At 48.8% G+C, this 25,414-nt stretch overlaps 1 protein-coding gene across 2 annotated transcripts in view; it reads right to left on the bottom strand.

Annotated features, from left to right (window-relative positions):
- LOC138514114 (resistance to inhibitors of cholinesterase protein 3-like) overlaps positions 1-24,839 on the bottom strand; it is an 819,949-nt gene extending 795,110 nt beyond the window's left edge. Inside the window, exon 1 of one of the 2 annotated variants that reach the window (XM_069629409.1) lies at positions 24,478-24,839. In XM_069629409.1, the coding sequence (XP_069485510.1) occupies positions 24,478-24,616 (139 nt within the window). In that variant the 5' untranslated portion in view covers positions 24,617-24,839. The remainder of the gene's footprint in view (positions 1-24,477) is intronic. The other variant, XM_069629410.1, reaches the window with a different exon arrangement.
- Between the last annotated feature and the right edge of the window lie 575 nt (positions 24,840-25,414).

Genomic DNA, 25,414 nt, shown 5'->3' with positions numbered 1-25,414 from the left:
ATCCCTGGGTCCCCCTCTTCTGGGCGCAAACCCTTATTGGTTTCAGCCTCCCTCCGCTGGGTTTACTATGGTTTTTCCTTGGTTCACAAATCTTAATGTCTTTTTAAACAATTCTTCATCAACTTTATCAATTATGTCCTTCACTGTCGATCAAAGTCTTTCGAATGTACAGAGGACTCTGCAAGACACCTGTAGGACCACTTTGACCTCTCCCTTTGCGGCCATCTGGTATTAGCAGTTTCAACAAACACGGGATTGATCAGAGTCTCTTGAGTAAGCACCCACGTGGTGCCAGATCCCTCTGCAGCTGTTCTCCCCAATATTTTAACAGTTATTTGAACTTCGGTTAAGTTGCTACTTGCGGCTTTCGTTCAACACAGTTCCGTTTTTATCGCTTCTCACTCGACTCACCGGCTGTAATGAACCGCCTGGTTTTTCAGCATATCTGGAGTCAAGGCCGGTACCACGGTAGAAGACGCCTCCCTCGGTCTTGCTTATCAGCCAATGGCACGCTTTGTGTACCATTGACATATGCTGCAATACACTTGAGCTATTGTCTGTGGTTTTAGGATTCCTTCTGCAGAGATTTCGCGGGTCTGGGTCGAAAAGGGCAAGGTCGCATCTCTCCTTGTCAGCCTCTCGCTATTCGACACCTTTCTCCTCCTCTTAAAGTGCTGTGCCTCGATAGTTATCTCGTTGTGCGTCTGCCTTGCTTATAGTGTGCTTTTGTGCTCCACATTTTATCCCTGTGGGGAAGGGAAAGAGCTGTCAGGTGTGCGTGATTCTAGTCAATTGCCTGACCATGCCTGACCCTTGTATTGGGACAAGTTAGGTAAACGATTCGGGTGTTAGTCTGTTTGTGGTGTGCAAAAGTGTCTGTCGGAAAGGAGGGGGGCAGTGTTTCAGATTATCCTACATGGTAGGAGGGGCAAAAGGTGTTGAAAAAAGGGAGACACCGTGTCACACCTGTTGGTGTCCCACTTCCACTCCCCAAGGCCATACCATCTAGGTGATCCTCCTTCACTGGTCCACCCCCAGGACAGGATCCAATAGCGATGGCCATGTCCTGGCCACCTGGATGACAGATCCCCAGGGACTAGCTAGGGAGACACCTTCAGTTTTCTCACACTACCTAGAATACCTTCGAGTCATTCATAAAGTGTAACACTGCGCTTTGCTTTCCCTAGTCTGTTGTAGACAGACACAAAAACAGTCTTGGGTTTATACCTGCCTTTAAGTTACGTATAGCTCCTGTAAAAAGTGTATAGGTTTTACTTACCTTGAGTATAACTGTTATCCTAAAATGAGGTACAGTTATTGTTTCCCTTCTGAACAGGAAAAGCAACTGTAATTGAATATTACACCACAAGGTCCAACTCCCCTAGAATAACTGTTTAATCCTGGATCAGAGTTATAGGTTTATACAGTTCCTAGTATCTGTGTTTCACTAGATCAGAAAAGTATATTGTCCAGTTGATATAACTGTGATTTCTTGCTGAGCGTCATGTTACAATCGATACGGTCTACTACCCTTATACTACTGAAAGCAATCTAAAAAGTAACTATTGGTTTGACTTCCCTAGAACTCCTGTTAGGTTTTCCAAATGAGGTTATATGCTTTGGTCTGTGTACCTTCAAGCATAGTGTGTGTTTTTCTAGAATGTGTTTATATGATCTGTGATAGTACTTATTTCCCCAAAGATTTATCTGGGCCTACCTGTATTTAAATAAACCATTTATTTTTACAATACATAGTGTTTCAGTGTTTCTTTGGACCATTTGTATTACAGTTTCATTTGTACTGATTCTACGGCCCTCTCTCCCTCTCAAGATAACCCTGGCTGCTCTGTCTATGCTACCCTAAACTCAGGTAGTAAAGGCTTATACTAAGAGTGGAGTCTTGTACTGCCTCAGTTGAATGGTTTTACTAAGCCCTTAGTTGGACTTCAGAAAAACTGGCCTAACAATGCATACCACCCCAAGGGCCAACAAATCCTCCAACAATGATGGTAAGTGGCCTTATTATTATTCTGACATTAATTGTGACAGAATAAATACAAACTGTAGACTATGCATTCCCCTACCCAGGGGCATTCCCCTTGTGCAATAACATGACCCAACGAATCCTCAAACACTTGATCCCATTTTTTTCAAGTGTTGAGTTCCCAAAGGAAATTGTAACCGACCAAGGAACTACCTTCAAGAGCCGACTAAAGGAAATTCTGCATCCAATGACCACCAGAACTTCCATTTATCACACACAGACTAACAGTTTGGTGGAACAATTCAACAAAACTCTAAAACACATCCAGAAGCAGTTAGTTGAGGCCAACAGCAACAATTGGGATGGCATGACATCATGGGCCCTTTTGCCATCAAAAACCCTGCACAATCCTCAGACTTTTTTCCCTTTGAACTATTAAATGGTAGAAAGCCACGATAGGTCCATCCCATGTTACGGGAGACTTGGAAGGAATCCATTTAGCCCCTTTCCTGAACTGCCCAGCGATTAAAACAGCACATGGCTAGAGTTAGAACAATAGTCCAAACTCACATGATCAAGGTTCAGGAAAACCAAAAAACCTACCATGATAAGAAAGCCCTGCTTAGATCTTTTTGGATTGGTCAAAAGGTCCATGTGCTCCTTCCATCCTCAGAAAATAAAATGGTGTCTAAATGACATGGCCCTTATGAAGTGATAGAGCAAACAGGGCCTTAGGATTACTGGGTATCCCAGTCTGACCGATGAATCAAGACGCATATCTAGCACATAAATCTTAATAAGAGGAAAGAAGATCCAGCAGAAAGTACTACAGTAGTGTTGACTAGTCTATTGGCACAAAAATCAAATCATAACTTGATTCCTTCCGACCTGCATCCAAAACCAGAGAGACAAGCAATTCCATGAGGTTTTCAAAGCAGAGCCAGGAAGGGTTAAGGGGATGTTTCAATATATCCATACACCAAAAGGAAGATGGTCCATTTAAAACCATACTAGATATCGAGTCCAGAAAGAAGACAGTTATAGACAGTCAAGACAGAGGTAGGAGCCATGCTGAGATCTAATATAATTGAGCCATCTCTGAGCCCTTGGTCCTCTCCGATCATACCTGTTGTCAAGCGAGATCAGACATGGAGATTCTGCATTGATTTCAGAAAGGTAAATGCGGTCTCCAAATTCAATAGTTATCCTATGTCCAGGATAAACGACTTAATTGATTGGGAGATGCAGTTTACCTCTCCACGATTGATCTGACAAAGGGATACTGGCAAGTCCCCGTTAATCCAGAGGGCAAAGAGAAGACAGCTTTTTCCACCCCATTGGACCGTTTCAGTTCAAGGTATTACCTCTTGGACTACTCAGGGCTCCAGCCACCTTTCAAAGGTTGATGGACATAATCCTCTAGCCTTACTCATCCTTCTATGGGGCTCATAATCGACGACATAATTCACAAACATGGAAAGAACATTTACACCATCTATATCTAGTCACCAGAGCATTGAGAAAAGCCGGGCTCATAGCAAATCCAAAGAAATACCACTTGGCACAGTCGGCCATCAAGTGTCTTGGATTTTTTGTTGGCATTGGGCTGGTCCTACCCCAGACTGAAAAAGTTAAGTCTGTCCAGGAAACTTCAGTATCCATGTCTAAGAAAGAGCTTGTGTACAGGCATGTTATGAGGGCCCTTTTAGGCTTATTGGGCATTATAGGCAATGTATTCCCAGTTATTCATTCATCACGTCTTGTCTCAGAGACAAACTTAAAAATGGAGAGCCCCAAAAGAAAGTGAAGGGAGGAAGACCAACTGTGTTTTAAGAAACTTAAGAACATTCGGTATAGTGAACTCATGTTGAAGGTGGCAGACTTCAACAGGGAATTCATTCTTCAGACAGATGCTTCACATGTTGGGTTAGGGGTAGTTTTCTCACAAGATCATGATGGTATAGAACACCCATGTTTTCATTAGTAGAAAACAGTTTCCCTGGGAAATGAATTAGGCCACTATTGAGTTGGAGGCCTTTCCAATACAGTGGGCAGTGTCATACATTAAATACTATCTCACTGGTCAGAAATTTCGATGGATCTCTCCATTAACATGGATGAGCCTTCGCAAAGACACCAATGCGCGGATCATGTGCTAGTTTTTAGACCTACCACCCTAATGCTTCATTGTGGAACACCGAAAAGGAAGAGAACAGGGTCATGTAGACTTCCTTTCCAGTTTTCCAGTATGTACTGAAAGAACCAGCAGGATTAGGGGAAGGGTATGTGATGAATTTGATGATATCACTCAATTCCGGCGGTGACCTCCTGCCATGTGGCCAGGGTATGGCAGCCGCTAAGGTGGCTACATGAGGGAGGATTACATGGGGGGCAGCCTCTGTAGGGGAGTGATGGTATCAGTGGGTCTCACCCATGGTAGACTGCTGGTAGAAGCGGGCAACTCCTCTGTGCAACCGGCTCAGGTGCTGAGCAACAGAAGGCTGCGCGAAGAAGGTTACACACGGCGGGAATGCCAGAAGCAAACGCAGGGTTCCGGGACGTTAGCTGGTGACAGGAAGCAGCAATACCAGAGACCCGGGAAACAGGGACCCTGAAAGCCGCCGACCGCGAGGAAGAACACAACCAAAGAGTGCTATCACCAAGCCGCGAGAAGGAAAAGGAATGCCAGAAAGAGCTAGTTAGGCAACGCTGGGACAAAGGGAACACCAGGGTGTATTGGCGAGCATGCTGCACGAGAATAATTGAACCTAGCAGAACTGAGAGAGCAGAACAGCCATTTGCTAAACCCAAAAGAGAGAAAGGGAAAAGGCATTTCCTAAAGAGGGGAGTCTTAAAGTTTGCAAGTATAGGCCACTTATCCATACAAGGAACACTAGCAAAACAGTACATAACCGACAAGAGTGAGTTAGCCAATAGGGCTAAGGTGGTGAATTAATGTGGGCAAAACACTAAAAAGGAAACACACAACAAACAGACTGAATTAGCCAAAGGGCTAATGTGGTGCATTATCATGTGTGAATACAAAACGTCCTAGCAGGAGAATATACCAGGCAATTACAATTGTGTGAATATAAGAGTAAAGAAACCCTGGCGGGAAGAGTACATTGATCAAGAAGAAAGACAAGAACACTTTAGAATCCAGGGGAAGGGAGAGGGCACCTAGGATGGGACTCCGATCAAAGGAAGCACACTGGGGGATCCTAGAGGCTACTCAGCCTTGCGATTAAGATACAGAAGCTCCTCAATGCTCCAAAAAAAGGGTAGCACCCTGCAAATAGCAGACTCACGCTCAATCCCTAAGGGACATTACTCCATACAACCAACATGAAGGTGAAGGAAGGGCTACACATCAGTGCGATCTTCACCACCTGCGGCCAGCCAACACCCCGAAAGGTGTATATATTCATGGAATGAACATCAGATGTGTTACAATATGTGGGAAAAGGTGGCAACTCACGGGTTCGCACCCACAGACCCAAAAAATATGGGCTTCATGGCCAAGTATTGGGTTAGGGTCAGTTGATTGGCCTACCCAATATTACTGCTCATGGTTTCGTATAGGCTTTCATTTAAGCTTATGTTGTGTTTTGTTGTGGGAGTTGACCCACAGGTTGAAAGCCCAGAGGATACGACAAAGGGCGTGCTCGATACATGCAGACCCAATGATATACCTCCCATTGGATGACCTGACAGTCCTGCAATAGGAAGACCTGTATATTTACACAATTGGACAAATCACCTTGGTGACACTTAAAATTCAGGGGCTGGTTCACCCTATAAAACGCAGCAGTATGCTGAACTACATGAGGGACCTACAGGGAGACATATTCCTACAAGAAACCCGTCTCAATAAAATTGAATCAGAAAAACAGACACGCGATTGGGTTGGAACAACAGCTCATTCACCATACCAAGGAAAAAGGGAGTTTCCATCCGGATTCATAAACGGATCCCATTCCAGGTACTACACACGTGCGGGGCATGCGCTTCCTTTTCAATGTGCGAGTACCATTGTTCTGTGGGAGTGAGAACTCTGAACAAATAGACTACCGGTCGCGTGCCGCCCAACATGGTGGTTCGAACAAGCACCGCCCTAGACCTACCGGGCTTGCATCCACATACAATCATGTGAGCAGCAGGGTGTCATAGTAGGCCCATCATAGTCCTAGCCGACAGCAAGTCTTTGATTCTGTCAAATGCTTCCTGCCACGACTGGTCCCACGCCTGGTAAAACGGATTTCAGAACTTTGACCTGGTGGTCAGAGGTTCAGGAGTACAGCCTAGTTTCTTGGAACAGGGTAACCCTCTGGACAAGCCAGACCAATCAAGATAGCATTGGTGGCAGTCAAGACTAGGTCTCAGGAGGGGTGAGGGTGACTGAAAGACCTCAAAAAGCACAAAGAGTAAAGAACACTTACAAATCACTCCCTGTGAGGTGTATATATATATATATATATATATATAAAGAATACAAATACATTTATTTCAAGGCCTTTGAAGTTTCAACACAAAATAATCATCACAGTAATCATTTTAAATCAATACAATCCTATCTACATACATATATACAAGACCAAGGGTTAATGCACAAAATGGGTCCACAACCTAGGAAAGGGAAGGAAGCAGGGAGTGCAAATAGTCTTTCAGGCAATTCTGCAGTAATCACAATCCTAACTGAAAGGCAGTCCAGTCTCGAAGATGAGCGGAGCCTATTGCTGAAATGTACATGCAATGCTGGCGCACGCGGTAGTGCAGATGATATGATATTTATAACACGCCTATACACAAGTGTTTCAATGATGGGCAAAACAGGGTCTTTTGTAGGGTCTGTAGCAGCTCAGGAAGAGAGGTGAGGTGATGCAGAATAAGTTCCCACTATTCGAGGAGGGTCTCTCCAACAGGGCAGAGCAGGTTCCAAGACTTGGGAATGGTTAGCTAGTTTGTACTAACAGTGGAAAGGAGAGAAGCCCTCAGGGGCCACTTGTGCGTAAAGTGTTGGATGCACTAGGGGCTACCGGTATGGGTTGCTAGTACTCACCAACCCCTCGAGCACTCCGGACCAAACTTCAGAAGTCAAGTCCTATTCGGGTGCAGGTTCAAATGCGGCAATTCTGGCGGCTGTACAGGTTTCAGCAACGAAGTTACAGCGTTGATTCCCAAACAGGACAGTGGCGATTTCTCCGCTCCTGGTGGATGCATCAGGCCGGTTTCACTGTAGCAGGCTCCAGGGGCGAAAGGTGCACAGCAACAGCGCACCTGCAAAGTTCGTCACTACGGCTGGGCGACATGGTAACTACGTTCCTCCGGATCAGACTGCCTCTTTTTACTCCAGACCTGGGAACGCCAAGTGTATGAAATTCGGTGTGTGATTGCCGTGAACACAGAGCTAGCGCTGTACCAATTATCAAGGGCCTCCACGGCGGCGGTATCAGGGCAAAGGTCCTGCGCAAGCTTGTCAGCCCACTGTTTGGCCCAGAGACACTTCCGAGAAGGCTTACTTGCAGGGTTTGATGAAGGTGCCGAGAATAGTTGGTCCCACTATTCCAATGGGTCGAATGCAGAGGGGTCCAGGAGGGCAAAAGCGGGCTCAGGGTGCCAAACCTTCCAGCGGGTCACCAGTGGTTCCTCGACTCGGCTTCTTAGTTTCAGGATAATTGGATCCTATCCTTCGTTCAATGAGAACGCCAGAGATCGGCATGGTATGGGTGTTGCAGCCTTCTCTTATCCAAAATCTCCTTCGTGCCAAAACGAAGAGGACCCAGTGGGAGATCTGCTCACATACAGGCATACCATACGTGGACCAATCATGGACCACAGAGGTCCCAGGGATTCACAGCACACCAGATTCTCTGGCACCCAGGATGTTTATTGGAACTGGATAGTCCAGCCCACATCCTGGAAGCACACACACACGCAAGGCATGCAGAAGCCCGCAAAAGCCTGGAGTTTGAATATATGCCCAAATAAGGACTGACCCGGGTTGGTTCAACCTGGGAAGGTGAAGGGGTAAGATGGCCAAAGGACAGGACAAAGAACCTCGTGGCATGGCTATTTTGGAGCCAGGCCACCTATTTGTGCCAAATACAGTAAATGCGGTTTACCTGGCATAAAAGGGTTAAAATTACATGAAAATATAAGCTGCCACCAGCCCTGTCCAAGGCATATCTGCACTTCTATTAAAAATTCCTTCGAGTGTATCTAGGGTGTTTGAAAATGTGGTTATAAATCTCAAGTCCCTGTGTAGCTTGAGCTGGTGGTAGCCCGCCTTCAAGTCCATCTTGGAGAACACTGTGGACCCTGTGAGGTCTGCGATTACTTCGAGTGTTGGCGTGATGTGTCTCTCCCGGATGATTGCTGTGTTGGGAAGACGCATGTCTATGTATATTCTGATTATCCCTGGTTGCTTTGGGTTCTTCATCACTACCACTTGGGAGACGCATGGCGTTGGTCCCGTCACCTCCTCTATGCCAGCCTTCCCCAGGTGATGTAGTTCTTTGGCAAGTAGGTCTTGCATGTGGAAAGGTGTCCTCCGGTGTTATACTGCTTGTGGCTGTATAGTTGCGTCAATATGCAGCTTGATCACCTTGCCTTTCAGGCACCCAATTCCCTCAGTAGTCCAGACTGGGGGGCACTGGGATAACAATGCCCTAACAAATAAATATTTTCTCACAAAAAGGAAGCCAAAACACAATTGTGTGTAATTATTCTATGGCGCAGTAAATCTTCCACATACCAAAAAGCCAAGGAGAGGCCTGGGAGTTACAAAGTTGTTATTGAAGACAGAAGGCTAGATCGAATTTCTCACTATCTCTACGTAGTACCCAGATAATGCTAGGATGCGCTGATGGGCTGCTTTTCTAATAGGGACAGGAATAGAAGTTAAAGAGAAATAGTTTTTGAAACAAACAATCTTGTTACAACCTTGTCTGTCCCAGGTCACTAGCACCCAGATGGGTGAAGGTATGGAAAAAAAAGTGTTAAATAACACCTATGGCAAATTCTCAACCGTCTACTGTGGATACATAGTTTAATATCCCGTAGACAGGCTGAGTAGTCCTAGGGTAAGATCAAATATCCCAAGTAGAGAAAAATTATGCCAAAAGGAATGGCACTACCTGTTTGTCCAAACTTCTAGAAAGAAGACATAATCACCTATTCTGACCAACGATGCATGGAAGGTTAGTGTACACTGACACCATCTGTTCTTGTAACACCCTCAATTGCACGATTTTGCTAACTACATAAGCATGCACGCAGTAGCATGTTAATACGTATTAGATGTGTATCATATGTATGTCTTGTACACCCGCTGTACTGGATAGAGGGGCATGATGAACACTGCAGCCTCTATAGCAATGTAGCCTGGAGCAGTCATTGAGAATTGACCTTAGACCATTTTCTGTTTGTTCTTAGGTTCCTCTCTTGAACTTCCTAGTCCATGGCAATAAGAAGTGGGGTAAAGTATATCCCCCATATCAATGCTGGTGATTAAATGTGTGATCTTACCAGAGATTTTTTAGAAGACTGTCCTGAAGAAAGTGGTCATATCCACAACTGTACCACTAAAACCGGTAGACAGTAGTTGTGACACGATTGAGGCAAAAATATATCTACCTACACTTTGAACAACCCTCTTTTTTACTCTTTTTTTAACTCTTCCACACTCTGTCTAGTACTAAGCACCTATGGACAGATGATGTGGTTGTGTATGTGTTTATCTTTTTTCTAGAAGTTTGTCCAAACAGCTAGTTTTGGCATAACCTTTCCCCGTATGGGCTATTTCATCTTAACCCAAGTTACCCTAGGACTACTCACCCAGTCTACAGGATATTAAACTATGTACCCACAGTAGAAGGTTGAGAATTTGCCATAGGCGTTACTTTTTTAACACTTTTTTCCATACCTTCACCCATCTGGGTGTTAGTGACCTGGGACAGATAAGGTTGTAACAATCACAAACTATTTCTCTTTACCTTCTTTTCCTGTACCTATTAGATAAGCGGCCCCAGCATATCCTAGCATTATCGGAGGACTATGTCGGGATAGTGGAAAAAAGATTTTTTTTAAATAAAAACCCAATCGATTTATCCTTCTGTCTTCAATAACAACTTAGTATCTCCCAAGCAACTCCTTGGCTTTTTGGTATGTGGAAGATTTACTGTGCCGTAGAATAATTACACACAGTTGCGTTTTACCTTCCTTTTTGTGAGAAAAAACCCAATTCCCTCAAACAGCTTTGGATGGTTTGCCAGGAGGTCACGTACTTCGTTGTGATTTGCGATGTTGCAGATGAACTTTATCAGTCCCAGGTCCTCTGCCGAGTCCCAAATGAGTAGGCATTCAATGCCTGCGACCAGGACATATTTTTGAGTGGGTCATTGGCCCACCGGCCATGCTAAGTGTGGTCTGGAATCTCATATAGCCGTGTGTTGGTGGCTTTTAGTGTTGGTTGGGGATCCATGGTGCGTAGAGTGGCAAGGGGAATCATCGTTACCTTGTGTTCTCCCACTTTGATGTTGCATCTTGGCCTTTTTTTCTCCTCTTAGCCTTCTAGTCTCCAGGCACGAGTGCCGAAATGAGATATATTTTCTCTTTTTTCCTTCCTGGTCTGGTGTGTTGCAAACGCAGCCATTAGCTTGTTTTCTTCGTCTTCCGACTCCACCTATGAGGAGTTGTTCTCGGCCTCGACCCGACGTCCCTTTGCCTACTTCTTGTCCTTGGCCGTTGTTTTACCTGTCAGAGATCGTTGACTGGTTGATTTGCCAGATGATCGGCAGACCTTCGCATAATGGTCAAGGCGACCAACCACAGGTGCTGAATGTGGTGCCTTGTGCATGGCTGCGACGGCTTCCGTGTTGTTGCCCACCACACCACCCGCAGTTCTTGCACCCATGGATTCTGGGTCGCCATCCAGATGAACGGGTAGGCCCATGGTCCCATCCTCGCGGTGGTGGATCTGTGACTGTCGAAATCATTGGGGCCGACGACAGCTGTAACCTTGCCCGGTCATGAACGTGTGAGCTGCTTGTCCATGCAAAGGTTCCCTCTGGCGACCATATTCCAGGATGTGGGATAGTGCAATACCTTTTTCACTCAGTATGATTCTCAACTTCTCTGAATTCATACCGTTGATGATTTGGCACCCTATTTCCTTGTCTACATTAAACTCACACAACAGTGCTAGTTGCCACTTGTTGCGTGGTGTTTAGCATCTCCGCCTCCTTCAGGACTGTCGTGCAAAAATTGAAGATTTCATAGTTGGGTTGAGTTGGGGGCATGAACCGATGCGCGAGAGCGTCTTTCCGGGATTTATATTCATCATCTGTGTCAGGCGCCCGTGGGAGCGAGTTGAAGATGTGTAGTGCGTCTGCTCAACAGCAGGTGAGACAGCATTTATTTTGGTGTAGTGATGTCCTTAAAGTCCATGGACATTTCAAAATGTTGTATCCATAGTGGCCTTCTGGGATCAACTGAAGATGGCTCCAAATAGGGGTGGAAAGGGGCCATAGGCATGCTCATCTGCCCTTGTGGCCATGGTGATGGACTTGGAATGAATGTGGGTGCCAATCTGGCTGGGGTGGATGGGCCTGGTGTAGCTGACATGTCGAGTGCATGGGGTGATCAGTCATTCTCCTTTGGCGGGCAATCCCGTGACCAGGACCCTCCTTAGCAACAATGATAGTTCCTCTTTTATTTTCTGTCCAGGATGGAGGTCACTGATCAGGCCCCTGCGATGGTCCCCCTTGCCGGTGGTCATTAGCGGACATGCACTTCCGTTTTTCTCTCTTGACGTGCTTTGTTTAAAGGTGAAGTGGAAATGTTTGTCTTTTTTCCTCCTTTTGTGCCGCTATCCGCCTGGGCCGTGTCCCCAGTGTTATGCGTGTCCCTGCTGGGCTGCCGGCAGTCCAGCACAGTGGTGTGAGTGTCTGGAGCCGGCATAGGAGTGGCACACGTGGCATTAACACACGTCCACACCGGTGCTGTCTTTGCCTGGGACGGACTTCCATTGCCGGAGTCACGTCACAGCATTTATTTTACATCACCACGTTCACGTGGTGACGTATACATAACAAACACCACATGGAAATCATGCCCTTCTTCGAATCTCATTTTATGTTTGGATAAATGCACCTGCCCTGTACCTTCTTATCAGTACCTCTACTCATTCTATGGCTATGTGTACCTTCCTTTTGCTTCCAATGCAAGTTCTCCATCTGTGCTACAGTAGAAGTATCTGTGTGTGTGCGACCAGGGTCCCAGAAACCTTTAGGATGGCCCCAGTTGCGCAACACCATTGAGCTAATCGGTTTGCAATCCCCCCCACTCGAAATGTGAGTTGAGGGGTGGGGCATCCACACTTTCTTTTGGGTATGTAGAGAGGGGAGGGAAGCCTTTCCTGAAACTTGTAGAGTAAAGCTTTACTGTGTTTGTGCAGAAAAATGTATTTACACAAATGCAGTAAAACTTTAAAGCCGCTAGTTTCAGGTAAGGCTTCCCTCACCGCTCTGCCTTACGAAAATCAAGTGCACACTCAGTCCCTTCCCCACGGATGGGAACCAACATATAACAACATACTCTTTCACATCCGAGGTGGAGGGGGCTGATGTGCGCACTTGATTTTGTGAAGCAGAGAATGGAGGGAAGCATTGTTGTATGTTAGCTCAATATGTATGTATGCATGTGTGCAAGGAGTGGGTACATGTATTATGTAATGTGTGTGGGAAGGAGTGCATGATGAATGAGGGACTGGGTGTGCATGTGAATGAGCGAGTGAATGGTATGTTTCAATGAGTGAATGTTGTGTAAGTGTGTTTCTGTGCACTCTTATGTGCAATGCTGGGCCGATGAGCTGATTTTGGAGGGTATAATTAGGGGGCTTGGGGGGAGAGTGGTGGCACACTGTACTACCATCTGGTCCTCTGGTGGTTGCTTTTGCTTAAAGAGTGATGCCTGATCGGATACATGGGCTTTAAATATAAAACTTATCAAAGCCACTAAATGTGTATTTTATCGTTAAATCCAATCACTTGGTTATTCTCACTGGCATATTGCACTTGCTTGGGGCCCACGCCAGACAACCCTTGGGATTGAATAGATCGGCGGAGCCTCAAAATTTGCCTGACCAGTTTCTGAAGTGGCCCCTCCCATCACCAGTTGCTCCACCTCCCCCAGAAAATGTAGGTTGCGTTGCACCCCTGAATGGTCCTGCCAGAACGCTTATGGTCTCTTTAGCCACACCTAAAAACAGTGTGGCATGACCCACAACAAACAGAAGGTTAGATGTGGCTGATGTGACAGTCACGTGAGCGCGACGGCAAGGTTCGCCATTGCGCATGCGCATAAAATAAATGAGCAGAGCGAGTGAGAGCGCCCCAGGACCCTGTAGCGACCAGACCTTTGTCTGCGTATTCATTGAGGTACGGGCGGGCAAGGCCTGATTACGGGGGGCAGGGCATTGTGAACTATATAACACTGGCGACATGGATGCCACTGGGTAGGGAGTGCATATTCTGACACCAGAATCAGCGTCTACGATATTATCCCGACGCCTACCAGGAGCATTACCCGCGCAGTGCAATTTCGACAGCCATTTTGTGTTGTAGATGGGCGCTTGTGCGCCATCCGCCTCAATTTCTTGAGCCTTCCAAGGCTGAACATTAACAGAAACACTGCTGGTGATACCAGCAGGAGTCTGGGGGGCACTCGATTTTTCTCAACAAAAAGAAATGTATGAAAGATTTTGGCAGTAAAAGAAGCATGGGCCTTGGGTGTGCACAATAAGACTGTTTTCCAGCATGGGGGGCGTGGCTTGGAAGCCATGTGAGAGGACGCGCTCTTGGGAGAGCTCCCGGAGTTCCTACATTCATCCTGTGCAATAGTGCATTGGCACTAACTCCCGCAGGCCAGAAACGAGAGTACCCGTCCATGAATGTGAGCTGCACAACTATTGAAGAGCTGAAACCTCCACAAGCCCGGCAACGGTAGATAAATTCCATCGAAGTTCCTGGAGTCGCGGACCGGACGGAGAGAAAATGGCGGCCACACCGGACAATGGAGGGGACACAAACGCGTTGAAAGGTACACCCTCGCGGTGATCGGCGGCGACGTGGGCGGTGCAGGCCGTGGAGATAAAGATAAGCCTTTGGGAGAGCGTCGGCGCGTCTCTGTGGGCACCGATGACCCAACGTGGGCCTGGGAAACGGTCGGCGACGGTCGGCGGTCGGCACTAGGACCCGCCTGAGCTGACCGGTGTAACAGACCACGTGCTTTGGCCCGGACCTTTGGGGGACACTCGGATAGTGGCTGATCCTACGACGGGGTCGCGTGTACGGGCCCACGGCATACAGTGGCTGTGGAATGGCGAATAAGGCCGTCAGACAGAGAGTAAAACAGCCCACATTGGACGAGTTTACCAAGACACCGACGGGCCCAGAGAGTGTTCGGACCAAGGAGAAGCCACCCATGGCTGCGGCTAGCCCAAATCAGGACGTGCTAGCTGCTCTCGCTGAACTGAAAGCGGACTTGAAAAGCGCTTGGGAGGCCAAGCTTGAAATGGTGGTGGCGGACCTGAAAACAGCGCTCGACCTCAAAGTTGGAGAAGTTCGGGAGGAGGTGAACCTGCTTCGACAGGATGTGAAGGCCCTATCGGAGCGCACAGAGAGTCTGGAAAAGGAGGGCAGCGCCAACACGGCAGATTGTGCCTCACACAAGGCCGACCTGCATATTTTGGAACAGAAAGTACGCAACTTGGAGAACAGGGCCGAAGAAGCGGAGGGGCGCGCCCGAAGGAACAATATCCGTGTTGTGGGCATCCCGGAAGGATTGGAGGGTCATAATCCCACGGACTTCATTGAAAATATGTTGCTCCAAGAGATCACCGGGGGTGCGCTGTCGCAGGGTTTTGCGGTGGAGCGAGCACATAGAGCATTGGCTAGGAGGCCTCCACCGGGCGGTCCGCCCAGGCCAATGATAGCCAAAATCCTTCACTACCGTGACCGGGAAAGGATTTTAGAGCATTTTCGTAAAGGAGGAACCATCAAAAGGGGGGAGGCCACTATAACGGCCTACCCAGACTACACCATGATGGTGCAGAGGAGTCGGATGAACTTCGGGGCGGTCAAGAGAAGACTGAGAGAGGCAGGGAAGAAATATATGCTCCTCTACCCGGCCAAATTAAAAGGTGATCCACAATAATAGATCCCTGTTTTTTGAGTCACCGGAGGAAGCCATGGGTTGGCTGGACATGCAGGGCAGCCCCCAGGAGTCGGAGGTCCAGGCGGATGAAGGTGGCAATGAGAGATAAGTGCTCTACGACGAGAGAGGGTGTTGCCGGAGACTATGGGATTTGACTATAGTTATTGCTGTGGCCTGGGGAGGCCGGGCTTGGAACTGGATGTTAAATGCACTGTTTGCACTGTAATTGTTGTCAGACATGGGAGCCTTTCGGGGCTGGTCCATTCACCCCCGTTTAGTATTTCTTAGTTAAGTGGCCGCTAGGGCGACTTTACCCTACTGGGCTCTGTGTGTAACAGCCGGAACTAGATGTGGGGGGGCCTGAGTTCCCGGGATGGAGCTGGGCAACAGTTGGGGAGGGAGTTGGGGGGGAGGGGATGGGCAGGGGGAATGGGGGGTGTGGGGGTAGTTGGGGTGTACATAGTGTTGGGAGGTTTGAATGGGATCGCGAGCCCGGAGGGAAGATTTTGGATGAGACTTCTGGATAGCATGAACGAGCGGGGATGGTCGGGGGGGAGAGCGCAAGATATCAGTACATCATGGGGGAGCTAAAATTGTTGACATGGAACGTCAGGGGCCTCAATAGCTATCTTAAACGGAACAAAGTTATGTTGTACTTGAGGCGACAAAAGATAGACGTCGCATTACTGCAAGAGACGCATTTGACCCGAGACAAACTAGAGCTGGTGAAGAAAAAGTGGGGTGGAACGGTGGTAGGATCCGCGTACTCAGCTTATGCTAGAGGCGTGCTGATCTGGGTGGCGCCGCATGTCCCGTTTCAACTGCAGCAGGAACTTGTGGATACTGATGGGCGTCTGGCTATGGTGAGAGGGGTAGTCGAGAACAGAGAGATGTGTGTAGTGAACACGTATGCCCCGAACCAGGGCACGGCAGAGTACTTCCGGACCATGAGTACCAACTTGAGCTGGTGTGTGGGGAGTGCGGTGTTCTGGGGAGGGGATTTTAACTGTGTGTTGGACCCGGGGATGGACAGATCCGACGATAAGGTGATTAGGCCCGCCCCGGCAGCCCGGGTGCTGCGGACACTGTTGCGGGACTTTGAGCTCGATGACGTGTGGAGGACCAAGCACCCCAATGAGAGACAGTACTCGCATTACTCAGCCCCGCAGCGGTTGCACACTAGGCTAGACTATATTTTTGCCACGTCGGACGTCTTGGCGGATGTGTCTAGTGCGGAATATAGAGCGAGGGTCCTCTCGGACCACTCGCCTATGGTGGTGGGATGGCAATATGGCCGCCCCAGAGCGCGGATCCCGACGTGGCGCCTGCGCGCAGAGGCGCTTAAAGACCAGGCTTTTAGGGAAGACATGCGGGAGGAAATAGTTAGCTATTTCGATACCAACACTGGCAGCGTTGACTCGGCGGGAACTCTGTGGGAGGCCTTTAAGGTTGTGGTACGAGGGGTGGCGATTGCTAAATCGAAAGGTTTGCAGAATGGGGCCCTGGTCGATTTACAGAAGGCGGAGAGAGAGCTGGAAAAGGCGCTGAAGAGCGAGCATATAGATAACGAGCTGGTGCTTAAACTGCAGCAGCAGTGTACAGAACATTGGGGGAGGCTCTGTAATCTAAATTACAAAAAGTATACTGAGAGGCAACATGCGGGAGGAGATAAAACGGGTCGTCTTTTGGCATGGTTGTATAAAAGAGAAACCCGAGTCCCCCGATTAGGACAATAATTAGAGAAGATGGGGAGCAGATAGATACCCAGGAGGGTGTCAATGAGGAATTCGTAAATTACTATAAAGCATTGTATGGGGATCCGGGCGGCGGCGGCCGGGAGGAAATGTTGGAGACCCTGCAAGATATCGGGCTGCCCAGGATAAGCACGGAGGAGAGAGAGGAACTAGATGCCCCAATAACACTAGGGGAGTTGGAGGCGGTCGTCCGGCAGCTACCCACTAGCAAGACCCCAGGAACGGACGGCCTGCCCAGTGAATTTTATAAAACTTTTGGAGCGGAAGTACTCCCCCCGATGCTTGATATGCTTAATGAGGCGTTCGAGAAGGGGAGGCTGCCGGAATCGCTCAGGGAAGCGATTATTATACCGCTCCCTAAGCTTAATAAACCCGGGCATAGTTGTGGGTCGTACAGACCAATATCTATGCTGAATCAGGACAGCAAAATACTAACGGCTGTCCTGGCCAACAGACTGCGGAGGGTGATAGGCAAACTGGTACACCCGGACCAAACGGGATATGTCCCGGGGAGGAACATTGCCCAAAACCATAGACGACTCCACCGGGTGATTGAAATGGGATCTAACAGTGATGGGGAAATGGCGATAGTGTCGTTGGACGCTGTTAAAGCCTTCGACTCGGTTAATTGGAAGTGGCTGCTGGCGGCCTTGAGAGAATACGGACTGGGACCAGGATATATTAGATGGGCGGAGCTGCTGTACAGCGCTCCGCTGGCTAGAGTTCGGACGGGCATGATTATATCCGAGAGATAGCAGCTTAGTAGAGGCACTAGACAGGGGTGTCCTTGGTCCCCGATGTTGTATATCTTGGCCCTGGAGCCTTTGGCACTGTACCTGCGGCAGCAGTATGATATCGTGGGCATTGAGGTGGGGGGAGAAAACCATCTGATATCCCTGTATGCGGATGACTTGTTATTGTACTTGAGTCATCCGGAGGAGAATTTACAATGTATCCTGGACGTGATGGGGAGATATGCGAGGTTGTCGGGCATAGCGGTCAACCCCCAGAAATCGTACATTTTCCCGTTGGGCTGCTATAGGGGTGTTCCCACGGAGCGGCTGCCGGTGCTCCAGGTGCCCTGGTCAGTCAATACATTCCGTTACCTGGGAATAGATATCTACCACACGGTGGAGGAAGAACACAAGTGCAACACGGAGAGGGCTGTTGAGAAGATACGCGCATGTATGAGCTTTTGGCAGAAGTTGCCCCTAGCGATGATGGGGCGTGGGGCGATGATTAAGATGGTAGTTCTGCCTAGGCTGCTACATTACTTTAGCAACATCCCATACATGATCCCTAAGGGCTTTTTCACTAAAATAAATGGGGTTTGCAGAGAGTTTCTGTGGCATGGTACTCGTAACAGAGTAGCGCTCTGGAAGTTACAGAACTTTCATGAAAAGGGGGGAGTCAAACTCCCAAACTTTGAGGCGTATTACATAGCGAGCCAACTACAGTTTGTGTCTAAATGGCTGTCCGATGAAGAGACCCCAGAACTCAGACTATTCGGGCAAGATTGTGCCCCATTATTCCTAAAGGAGGTCATTTGGTTGCCCGAGGCTGTCACGAGAAGGTACCCGGCGATGGTGAAGCTGGGGTGGAAGGTGTGGAGACGGGCATGTACAATGATGGGTGACCCACTTCCGTGTTCTCCGCAAATTCCACTGGTTGCCCTGGCGGGGGTGGATGGACAGCTGAGGGGGATTATTAGGGCCTACTGGGAATCGGTGGGGTTGGTGACATTGGGCGATGTGTGGCAGGAGGGTGCCATTAAGGGGTTTGTAGAACTTAGCGAGGAGACTGGATTGCACGAAGGCCAATATGTTACATACCACAGATTGGGGAAGAAAATTCGGGAACTGTGGCCTGAGAATACCATGGCAGACGATTCGGAGGTTACGATGGCAGGGATATATGATACAACGGAAGGGGGACATGAAATTTCTAGGCTGTATGAGATGGTGATGTCGAAAGTTGGGAAGGAACTGACAAGCCTACGATTGGAATGGGAGAGCGAGGTGGGGATCGAAATGGGAGATGGGACGTGGGAACGGGCTTTGGGGTACCACAGGAAAGTGTCTCGAAATGCCAGACTGCAGCAAATACAACTGTACGTCACGCACAGAGCGTACATGACCCCTCTGAGGATATCCAAATTTCGGAATGCAGGCAGACAGGCGTGCCCCAAATGCGACGAAGAAAATGCTGACATGACGCATATGTTTTGGGCGTGCCCAGTGATGGAGGGGTTCTGGAGGGAGGTGGCGCGCAAGCTGAGAGAGAGAGGGGTCACGCTTGCCATAGACACCGCCTGGGCATGCCTTCTGGGTGGGTTTCCCAGACCTCGGCAGCAGAAGCATGTAAGCAAACTGAAAGACTTAGCGTATGTGCTGGCCAAACGACGAATAGCCATGGGCTGGAAAAAATGTAGCAAGCCACGGGTTGAGGTGTGGTGGAATGACCTACAGAAATGGGCGGAGGCTGAGACAGCGGTGTGGCAGGAGGCGAGTTGTATGTCTTGGGAGGAGGAACTGGGCTCTTTGATGGCATGGAAGACATTGATATCCTGCATATTCGGGACAGGGGTTTCGGGAGATCCAGATGATGACGATGCTCGCTCATGTGCAACAGAAGCGGAACAAGACATGGAAAATGGCTCGCGGGGGGAGGGATCAGGGGAGTAGTGCGCACTAATGGTTAAATGTTTATTGGAATATTGTTCATTGCACTGCTGTTTGGTTTGTATTGTTGTTTGAGTTGGAAAATCAATAAAAATCTATTAAAAAAAAAAAAAAAAAAAAGACTGTTTTCCAGCATCCCTAGTACAGGGAAATGTTGCTTTACTCTCCTCTTTGCCACAAACGCCAAGGAAGAGTGACATCCTACACTGTGCCTGTCAGGGTCAGCTATATCAAGGCCCTCTGTGATCCCAAGAAGTCATCACATTTGTTGACTTGCAGCCTTCACTAGCGCGACAGGTGCCTGTGCGGTCTGCAGTTATGAGCAACCCTGCAGCCGACGCTCATGGGGCGAATGCACCGCCGCAGGTCAGGATAGCACCCAGACAACAAGGCACGCTAGCCCCCATGCCAGAATTCGATATGTCTGGCCCACCATCGAAATTGGGCCTGAGGTGGCTGCTGTGGATCAAGAAGCTCGAAATGTATTTCAAGGCCATGGGGAAGACGGACGATGAGGCCAAGGAGGCGTCGCTGCTGTATGCTGCAGGATCTGACATACACCGCATCTTTGAGTCTCTGAACCCAACTGCTAACTCATATCAGACCGTAAAGGACGCTCTCAAGGAACATTTCCTGCCCTTGCGAACCAGGACTTCGAACGCTTCCTAATGTGTAGCGAGAAGCAGCATGAGGATGAGTTGTTAGATCAATTCTGTGGAAGGCTATGTCACCTGGCCAGTACGTGCCACTGGGAAAATGAGGAGGGGAATGGTCTGAAACCAGATTATACAGGGTTGCAGCTCGAGGAAGCTACAGGGACAGATACTCTAGGAACTGGGGCTCACGCCGACACAGATCCTCGACATGGGAAGATGAATTGGCTGACAGCCGTGCCACCAGGATGGACGCCGCAGTCAAGTCGGTGAAGAGGTATGTGCGATTGGACGGACAGCGAACACCATCCCATCATGCCCACGGTGGCCCAAGAAGAAGACTGACACACCACAGCCCTGTTCGAAGTGTGGATACGACCTCCCACACTCCAGTGAAAGGGAGAGTGTGTGGGCGCTGTGGGGCTGCAAGGCACATGGCTAGAATGTGCCAGACTGCTAACCCAGCCCGCATCCCAAGATGTCCAACTAGAGCTAGCAACGCAGGACAGCGCAAGCAAAGTAATGTAGCCATGGTGGAACAGGAGCTCCAGGAACTCGGACTTGCAGAGGAAGAAGATGAAGTATTCTTCATATCGAACATTGACACAAAAATTAAGAAAAGGAGGCAGCCCACGCAAAATTTGTGAGACTCCGACTCCAGTGTTAATTGACACAGGCGCATAAGTATGTGTGCTGGCGACAAAACATTATGAGTCACTCCCATGACCACCGGCGCTGGGAGATACAAAAGCAAAGATCTACTCATTTCGAGGAGCCCACCCACTTCCACTCAGAGGAGTATTCGTGGCTAAAGTCACTCACACCAACAACACTATCAGAGCAAGATTCTTCGTGACAGACGTCACACCGCACTCGCTCCTAAATTGTGCCGCATCTGAGGCACTGGACATTGTACACTTCACGCTCTCTGTGTATCAAGCGGGCATCAAAGACATCGTCAACAGATTCACTGACATTTTTCATGGAGTCGGGAAGTTAAAAAGGAAACAATCAAATTGCACATTGATGAGTCCGTGTGCCCAACAACACTGAAGCACAGGCGCATACCCTTCCACCGACGAGCGCATGTGGAGAAAGAGCTACAAAATTTAGTGGACTCAAGACATTACTGAAAAGGTTGATGGCCCAATCCCGTGGGTGTCCCCTATAGTTGTGGCGGCTAAACCCAAGAAGCCGGGTTCTGTACGCAGCTGCGTGGACATGAGGCTCCCCAACCTGGCCATAAAAAAGGGACATCACCTCACACCAATGCTGGATGACGTAAGTAGGAGAGCTACAGGGTGCCAAAGTTTTCGCAAAGGTTTAGTTGGGCTCTGGTCCTTACCAACCTGAATTGTACCCAGCCTCCCGCTATATAACTACCTTTACAACACACAATGGCCTTTATCAGTATAAACATCTGAGCTTTGGGAACTCCTCTACTGCGGGAGTCTTCCAAAATGTCAGAGGCGCCCTCGCTGGCTTGGAGGGCGTAATCAATCTAAGTGACAATATATTGGTGTATGCAGCATCTGAGACAGAACACATGGCCAGGCTGGAGAAGGCCTTGGAGAGAATCCGAGACTTATTTCTAACTATACACCGCGAAAAATTTGAGTTTGTAAAAGTATGCATCGAATTCTTTGGGTTCGTTTTCCACTCAGACCCACAGAAGGTGAAAGATATTCACGACGCGAGGCACCGGAAAACCACTTAGAGGTGAGGAGCTTCCTCTGTATGGTAACATACTGTGTGAGGTTCATCCAGAACCTGGCCTCGCTCTCGGAACCTCTCCGGGCCCTCACAAGAAAGGACACAACCTGGACCTGGTCTACGGTCAAACAGACAGCCTTTGACACCATTAAAGCCACCCTGACGGGAGATGAGACTGGCGTTCTATGACCCTGGAAAAGAATCAGAACTGGCCGTAGATGCCAGCCCGGGGGGGCTAGGAGCCGTGTTACTCCAACCTGATGAAAACAATCGCATACGCCAGCAAGGCGTTGACAGACACTGAACAGAGATACTCCCAAATAGAAAGAGAGGCGCTGGCCATACTTTGGGGCTGCAGACATTTTTTGCATCTACATTTTGGGCAAACCAGTTTCCGTCATCACTGACCACAAGCCCCTGATCCCTATCCTGATGGGGTCATCCTCCAAACCGCCCCCGAGGATAAAGAGGTGGATACTCGCCCTCATGGAATATGGGGTGAAGCTGCAGTACAGATCGGGAACCCATAACCCGACAGACTACCTATCGCGTCATCCCAGAGGCACCAGAAGCCAGGATACAAAGTCGGTGGGGGACTGTGAGGACTACGTTTGTCAAGTGATAGACACCCTGACACTAGAACTGGCTGATGCGTCGCAAGCTGATGAGTGCTTCCAACTCATTCAGAATGCCGTTGACAGCGGTGACTGGAAGTCAGCTCTTTCAGGCATGTCCCGCAGGGATAAAAGACACTCAGCGTGAGATACAGTCACTGTGGCGAGCCCGACACGAGCTTTCGAGATCGGAAGAAGGCCTGCTACTTCATGGAAGACAAATTGGAATACCACGGAAGCCGATTGGGAGAGCGCTAGAACTAGCCCACAGTAGCCATCAGGGCAGTGCAAACACCAAAGCAAGACTGAGATCCAAGGTGTGGTTCCCAGAGCTAAGGGGAAGCGTCGATGACTACGTATGTCAATGTGTCTGGTGCAAAGCGGCCGCACCGGTGAACAGGGAGCCGTGCATTGAGTTCATGGAACGAAGTGGAAGCCTGTGGGGCACGGTGCAGGCTGATATTGGATCGACAGGGAGCGGGATGTACTTCTTATTACTAATCGACCAGTGGTCACGCTATCCAGAGGTGGAGATTGTTGAATCAACGTCAAGTGATCAAATTATACAAGCAATGGAAAAGAAAATCGCAACCCATGGACTTCCTCGAGTCATATGCTGGGACAATGGGCTGTTTCAAGGCAGACAGTTCGCGGAATTCATGAGTAACTAAGGCATCACGTACAGAAAGGTGAGCCCAGCCTGGCCAAGAGCCAACGGGGAGGTGGAGCGGTTTATGCGCACGCTCATTAAAATATTTCGAATTTCACAGAGCCAAGGAGGTAAACTAAGAAGGAACTTATATCAGTTCCTCAGAGAATACCAATCAACTCCCCATCAGTCTACCAGAGTGCCCCCAGCGGAGGCCCCGTTTAACAGATGCCCAAAAGGGCTGATTCCAGAGACCGATGGCCGACCACCAGCCGTCATTGATGGTCAAAAGACACTCGAAGACCGACGGGCGCACAATGAGAGGGAAAACACCAGGCGCAGCTTGAAGCCCTCTAACATTGAAGTAGGGGACACAGTCCTAGTGAGGAACCAACACCAGGAGGGGAGGCTATCCCTCAACTACGAACCTACTCCCATGGGAGTAACCAATGTCAACGGGTCCATGGTGACGGGGTCAGTCACAAGAAACTCATGCTTCTTCAAGAAGATTCCGGCAAGAGAACAACGGCAAGAGCCTACTGTCGGAGCGTCTCCGGCTCGAGTAACGTCGAGTGGGCCAACTCTCAAAGAGGACACGGCAGACCCTGAACCAGGAGGACATAGCCCTGGCAGGGAACGAGGTGAAGAGAAATATCCCTGCCGAGAGGGCCGGCGAGGTCCGGCAAAGTTCAAGGACCCCAGCTGGAGAGCCAAGAGTTAACAGTATCTGCCCACGTTGGCCTGTGACAGTGTTTTGGGTTTACCATGCACATGTTCATATGTCACGTTGACATTAAGTTAATAGCGAGCGACCAGACCTGTGTCCGCATATTCATTCAGGTACAGGCGGGAAAGGCCTGATTGGGGGTGTGGGGGGGAAACATAACTATATAACAGCTAGGGGTTTTGAAACTGTGCACCTTGCCCTAGCTTACTTTAGTTTACACTTTGAACATTTTTAATTGTGCCGGACTATTTTAACATAAGTAAGCACAGAATAAACGTTTGACATGTAAAATAAAATGCCAGTAAAACAAGGGCGTCTACTGACCCTCTTGGTCTCGTCTGAGAACCATTTTCACTAACAATTATCACGGAGGTACCATTGAGTGGGATTAGGCGTTGCTGAATGGCAGTGGGCTTTATTTAAGGAGCACGAGGACTTGACTGGTAGCACAGATACCGATTTCCCTCCCCTCTACCCAAGTGTGTACCTGTAGATGACGGCTGCTGGAGACGGGCGCCTGGGGCCCGCCCACTCCTATCACCACCCATCATCTTGGGTACGAGCAAGCCCAGGAACAGCACCAGCAAGGAGCATACCAGAACCTGCTGCAGGAAGGGCAAGGCCATGACGGATTACACCCGCGGCGACGACCCCCAACCTTCAGCCAAGACAGGGCTGCATGCAAGATGGTAAACACTAGAACACGAACTTGGGCGGAGCAGCCGCCATGTAGCCCTGGCAAGCATCCAACCAAGCGTCAACCTAAAGGCGCTGTGGGAGGGGGTTATTCCCAGTAACCCGCCCTTGTCCAGCAAGCCGTTGTATTTGCTTTCGTTTAACCGGTGTTATGTAATGTTTGGTATCCCGTACATTTCAGACTCCCCTCGACTTCGGGTTCCGCCTTTTGATCACTGATTGGATTCTTATTCTGAGCGCCGCCCCTCTCTTTACCAGTTATGAGTTGTCACAGACCGAAGCAGCAGAGTACCGAGTTCTGCTCTGTTGTCTTTTCAACCATCTTTCATTTTCGGGAGCTTCATTTTGTTCTCGGAACACGTCAGTTTCCTCTATTAACGCCATTCAGCCAATCGGGCTTCAGCCCCCCCCTCCGACCCCTCCAATGTGAGCTGAGGTGCTGGACTGAACCCCGATTAACTCTGTGGGGAATACTTTTCTGTTAGTCAAGGGAAAGAAGCCTTTCTTGAAATAGGCGATTTTAAAGTTGTACTGTTATTTGCACAAACACAGCGAACCTTTTTTTTTTAAAAAAAAAACACTTTATTAAGTTTGCAATGAACAACAACTACCAATAAAGTAAACAATGTCTTTATAGAACAATATAAGCATCATACATATTTCTGTCATAATAGCTTTATCCTGCGAAAAATAACAGCAAACTGACAAATATACACAGAACAACACAA

This window comes from Ambystoma mexicanum, chromosome 12 (genome assembly GCF_040938575.1).
Source record: "Ambystoma mexicanum isolate Mex_15411 chromosome 12, UKY_AmexF1_1, whole genome shotgun sequence".
Classification (NCBI taxonomy): Eukaryota; Metazoa; Chordata; class Amphibia; order Caudata; family Ambystomatidae; genus Ambystoma; species Ambystoma mexicanum.
This window is presented reverse-complemented; position numbering and strand designations above follow the sequence as displayed.